The sequence below is a fragment of the Brachyhypopomus gauderio genome, unplaced genomic scaffold, assembly GCF_052324685.1.
Source record: "Brachyhypopomus gauderio isolate BG-103 unplaced genomic scaffold, BGAUD_0.2 sc76, whole genome shotgun sequence".
Classification (NCBI taxonomy): domain Eukaryota; kingdom Metazoa; phylum Chordata; class Actinopteri; order Gymnotiformes; family Hypopomidae; genus Brachyhypopomus; species Brachyhypopomus gauderio.
In genome coordinates, this window is record NW_027506897.1 from 146,500 (window position 1) to 152,500 (window position 6,001).

The 6,001-nt window shown below is 44.2% G+C and overlaps 1 protein-coding gene across 1 annotated transcript in view; it reads right to left on the reverse strand.

The window, feature by feature from the left end:
- Nucleotides 1-287: 287 nt before the first annotated feature.
- Nucleotides 288-6,001, reverse strand: part of LOC143491502 (NACHT, LRR and PYD domains-containing protein 3-like) — a 115,677-nt gene continuing 109,963 nt past the window's right edge. The window contains exons 15-17 of the mRNA XM_076990565.1: nt 4,433-4,609; nt 2,959-3,135; nt 288-2,759 (exon numbers count right to left, since the gene is read on the reverse strand). Of these exons, the coding sequence (XP_076846680.1) occupies nt 2,753-2,759; nt 2,959-3,135; nt 4,433-4,609 (361 nt within the window). The 3' untranslated portion in view covers nt 288-2,752. The remainder of the gene's footprint in view (nt 2,760-2,958; nt 3,136-4,432; nt 4,610-6,001) is intronic.

A 6,001-nucleotide genomic window follows, 5' to 3' on the forward strand; every position in this document is an offset into this window, starting at 1 on the left:
TAACTATGTGAATATACATACTTTGTGAAGCTCAAGTTCAACACTGCATTCCTGACTTTCCGGGCATATTAGCATTTGTAAGAGGCTCTAAAATAAAACAAAATTATGGGAATATGATATTGAAGTGAATCAATGTTCCCCCAACTGTCTACTTCAGTTTGAGCCCTGAATGATAATTTTCCTATATGTACAACTTGAGATATCTAGTTTTAAAGTGAACTAGTACTAAGAATCTGAAAAACTTAAAGAATGTCTCAAAATGGCCGCCACAGATAGTGCATGCAGTATCAAATCAAATCAAAGTTTAATTGTATAGCGCTTTTCACAACACATGTTGTCACAAAGCGCTTTACAGGATTTAAAAGGTTAACAATACTATGGGTCCAGAACCCTAATGAGCAAGCCAAAGGCGACAGTGGCAAGGAAAAACTCCCTATGATGGTGGGGATTAGGAAGAAACCTCGGGAGAACCAAGACTCAAAAGGGAACCCATCCTCCATTGGGCGGCCCGTTAACACACAAATTACACAAAATACAGACAAATACACAAGTCACACACAAATCACACAATCAGACTAAGTAAAGGTAAAAATGAAAGTTCTGGGTTTTGATATTGTCACTGTAAATGTCTGTTGATGAACGCCAGGCTTTCATTCCATGTCGGAGCAGCGATGCTGGTATTGTAGGCTCCGACTGCAATGTTACTCTCCAGGTGAACCTCGGAGAAAAGATACGAGATGTAGTAACTATGTAACAGATTAATCAAAGGCCAAACTAAACAGATGAGTCTTTAATCGAGTTTTAAACATTGAGACTGTGTCTGAGTCCCGAATAGAGGCAGGAAGATTATTCCACAATTGTGGAGCTTTAAAAGAAAAGGCTCTTCCACCTACTGTGATCTTTTTGATCCTAGGAACAGTTAATAACCCTGCGTCCTGCGAGCGAAGTGAACGCGCTGGGTTATATTGTTCAATAAGTTCACTAAGATAGTCTGGAGCTAAGCCATGCAGCGTTTTATATGTTAATAAAAGTATTAAAACAGTTTCGAGCTGTGTTCAAAGCTGAGTTTAAAGTTGTGTTTTGAGCTACTTTAGCTGTGTTTTGAGCTGTGCTTTGAGCTGTTTAAAGACCCTCTGAGCTCTAGGGGCCTTTTTCTACACCTGTGAAATGAAGTTCACTTTGTACCTTTAGGTGAACAATACTAAGGACAAGTGAGACAGTTTGTTTATTTCATAAACAGCATAACTGACATCTGTAACCATTAGAAATACGTAGTTCAGTACTTTATTTAGGACACATTTCTTTCACTCTTGTTCAAGTTCCCAAACAAACACCTGTTGCCCAACAGCCCAGAGCAAACGGAGCGCTGTGCCCCCTTTGACCACTAGATGGCGGCAGATGAACGAAATCAGATTGTAAAGACGTTGGTCATTTTCTACATCAGGGATGAGCAACTTCCATGATAAAGAGGGCCAACATTTTTTCAGCATTATTATTGGAGGGCCACATGACCACGCACTTCAAATAATTGGATATGAAAGACACTACAAATTATTCTCAATAAGAACACATTTTAAATGAATTCAGATCTGTATGTTTATTGCACCAACATACATCTATTTTCTGCATATAAATGCATTAACATGTCCTTAATAAGCAACAAAGACAAAACATTTGCTTAATAAAAAAGTGCAGAAAGGAATTTGAACTCCTTCATATCAAAGAACTGTAATGCGTAGAGCACTGCGGAGCGAAGAGGCGGACACAAACGCTGAGAAGAGCGAGATTTAACAAGGGGAATTCCATAGGCGAAGTCGTTTGTACACGGGTCAAAACGGGAGAGCCGTCCAAGTGGTCAACAGGACAGGCAGGAGTCGTAACAGGAGAGCCATTCACAACGGAGAAACACAACGGAGACGGAAAATACCAGAACAGCGATGACAGATAATCCACAAAACCGAACAAACCACAAACAACCGACAACGGGCGAAACACAGAGATACAAGTACACAGGACTAAACTAGACACAACTGAACACAATGACGACATGGGCGTGGCAGACAGAGGGAAACCAGGACAACAGACACGCAGGGCGGGATAACCGGGCAAGGAACAACACCGACACGGGAGAGGGGGGCGTAGCCCTACGTGACAAGAACAAAAAAGTCCTGCTCTATCGGGTTTTTTTCTTTTAATTATTAAATAATGATTGATCTATTTGCGGGCCGCACTGAGTGAGGACGAGGGCCGTGTGCGGCCAGTTGCCCATCCCTGTTCTACATAATTTACAGCAGCGTTTCATATCAACACCTTCAGAACTTTTTATTTGTAAATGTTTTCCCTGTTGTAGGTCACATGATTAAATTAAAGAAGGACCATAATAATCTAATGATGTAGGAGTCTAAAAACATACCTACATGTACAGTTATCCACACACACACACACACACATTCATTCATAATAATCTAATGATGTAGGAGTCTAAAAACATACCCACATGTACAGTTATATACACACACACACACACACACACACACACACACACACACACATTCATTCATAATAATCTAATGATGTAGGAGTCTAAAAACATACCCACATGTACAGTTATACACACACACACACACACACACGTGGGGAATCAAACCCACGACCCTCCAGTCCCAAGACCAGTTCCCTACCACCAGGCCATGACTGCCCCATAAGAGACTCAGATCAGGTCAGATCAACTTCAGTGTCTCCACTGAAGTGGTCAGATACTGTAAGACAGAGAATAGGACAGAATCAGACATGAACACATACTCATCACACTCTATACACAAACTCAATCAGTGTAAACACTCATTGTAGGGTCTCCAGTGTACAGTGTGGATCTTGTGTGTGTGTGTGTGTGTGTGTGTGTGTGTGTGTGTGTGTGTATGTGTGTGTATATAAAGAGTCAGTAAGTCAGTAACTCACTATAGTTTCTCCAGTGTACAGTGTGGATCCTCCAGTAGAGCAGAGAGCTGCTTCACTCCTGAGTCTCCTGGTTTATTGTTGTTCAGATTCAGCTCTCTCAGGTGTGATGAGGGGTTTGACCTCAGAGCTGAACACAGAGCAGCACAGCCTTCCTCTCCAATACTGCAGTTATACAGACTGTAGAGAGAAGGAGAAAAACTTACACATCAACACACATGGGAACACAAACATCTCTCTCACTCCCACACACACACCTTGCCTCACACACACACAAACACACACACACACAAACACACACACACACAAACACACACACACACACACACACACACACACACACACAGAGTTACTGGTTCACTTTCATATTGTGATAATAATTCCACTTATTCCACCTCCACAGCTCCATAACATCACAATGAACTTGGAGAACATAAAACAAAAGTATAAAAACATTCATTTTATTTTTTCTGAACCATTTTACTGAACTTATCATATGGCAGCAGTTACAGGACAAGTGTGTGTATGTGTGTATGTGTGTGTGTGTGTGTGTGTGTGTGTGTGTGTGTGTGTGTGTGTGTGTGTGTACGTGTGCGTGTACGTGCATGTGTACGTGTACGTGCGTGTGTGTGTACGTGATGTGCGTGCGTGCGTGCGTACGTACGTGTGTGTATGTGTGTGTGTGTGTGTGTACGTGTGTTGTTAACCTTGTAAACCCTGTAAAGCTGCTTTGCAACAACTTGAGTTGTTAAAAGCGCTATACAAATAAACTTTGATTGATTGATTGATTGTACGTGATGTGCGTGCGTGCGTGCGTACGTGTGTGTGTGTGTGTATGTACGTGTGTGTGTGTGTGTATGTACGTGTGTGTGTATGTACGTGTGTGTGTATGTACGTGTGTTTACGTACGCACGTGTGTGTACGTACGCACGTGTGTGTGTGTGTACGTGTGTGTGTGTGTGTACGTACGTGTGTGTGTGTGTGTGTACATACGTGTGTGTACGTACGTACGTGTGTGTGTGTGTGTGTGTACGTACGTGTGTGTGTGTGTGTGTGCGTACGTACGTGTGTGTGTGTGTGCGCGTGTACGTGTGTGTGTATGTACTTGTGTGTGTATGTACTTGTGTGTGCGTGTGTGTGTGTGTGTGTGTGTGTGTGTGTGTATAAAAAGTCAATAAGTCAGTAACTCACTATAGTTTCTCCAGTGTACAGTGTGGATCCTCCAGTAGAGCAGAGAGCTGCTTCACTCCTGTACGTGTACATGTGTGTGTGTGTGTACGTGTGTGTGTGTGTGTGTGTACGTGTGTGTGTGTACGTGTGCGCGCGCGTGTGTGCGCGCGCGCGTGTGTACGTGATGTGCGTGTGTGTGCGCGCGCGTGTGTGTGCGCGCGTGTGTGTGCGCACGTGTGTGTGCGTGTGTGTGTGTGTTGAGTACGTGTGTGTGTGTGTATAAAGAGTCAGTAAGTCAGTAACTCACTCTAGTATCTCCAGTGTACAGTGTGGATCCTTCAGTAGAGCAGAGAGCTGCTTCACTCCTGAGTCTCCTGGTTTATTGTAGTACAGATTCAGCTCTCTCAGGTGTGATGAGGGGTTTGACCTCAGAGCTGAACACAGAGCAGCACAGCCTTCCTCTCTAATCCTGCAGCTAGACAGACTGTAGAGAGAAGGAGAAAAACTCACACTTACACATCAACACACATGGGAACACAAACATCTTTCTCACTCCCACACACACACCTTGCCACACACACACACACACACACACACACACACACACACACACACACACACACACACACACACACACACACAGAGTTACTGGTTCACTTTCATATTGTGATAATAGTTCCACTTATTCCACCTCCACAGCTCCATAACATCACAATGAACTTGGAGAACATAAAACAAAAGTATAAAAACATTCATTTAATTTTTTCTGAACCATTTTACTGAACTTATCATATGGCAGCAGTTACAGGACAAGTGTGTGTATGTGTGTGTCTGTGTGTGTGTGTACGTGTGCGTGTACGTGTGCGTGTACGTGCGTGTGTGTACGTGATGTGCGTGTGCGTGTGTGCGTGCGTACGTACGTGTGTGTGTGTGTGTGTGTACGTGATGTGCGTGCGTGCGTGTGCGTGCGCGTGCGTGCGTACGTACGTACGTATGTGTGTGTGTGTGTGTGTGTGTGTGTGTATGTACGTGTGTGTGTGTATGTACGTGTGTGTGTGTATGTACGTGTGTGTGTGTGTATGTACGTGTGTATGTATGTACGCGTGTGTGTATGTACGCGTGTGTGTATGTACGCGTGTGTGTATGTACGCGTGTGTGTGTACGTACGTACGTGTGTACGTACGTACGTGTGTACGTACGTACGTGTGTACGTGCGTGTGCGCGCGTGTACGCGCGTGTGCGCGCGTGTATGCGTGTGTGCGCGTGTGTACGCGTGTACGTGTGTGTGTATGTACTTGTGTGTGTGTGTATTTGTGTGCGTGTGTGTTCGTGTGTGTGTGTGTGTGTGTGTATAGAGTGTCAATAAGTCAGTAACTCACTATAGTTTCTCCAGTGTACAGTGTGGATCCTCCAGTAGAGCAGAGAGCTGCTTCACTCCTGTACGTGTACATGCGTGTGTGTGTGTACGTACGTGTGTGCGCGCGTGTGTGTACGCATGTGTACGCGTGTACGTGTGTGTGTATGTACTTGTGTGTGTATGTACTTGTGTTTGCGTGTGTGTGTGTGTGTGTGTGTGTGTATATAAAGAGTCAATAAGTCAGTAACTCACTATAGTTTCTCCAGTGTACAGTGTGGATCCTCCAGTAGAGCAGAGAGCTGCTTCACTCCTGTACGTGTACATGCGTGCGTGTGTGTGTGTACGTGTGTGTGTGTACGTGTGTGTGTGTACGTGTGTATGCGCGCGTGTGTGTGTGTACATGTGTGTTTGTGTATGTACTTGTGTGTGTGTATTGTGTGTGTGTGTGTGTGTGTGTGTGTGTGTGTGTGTGTGTGTGTGTGTGTGTGTGTGTGTGTGTGTGTGTGTGTGCATGTATAA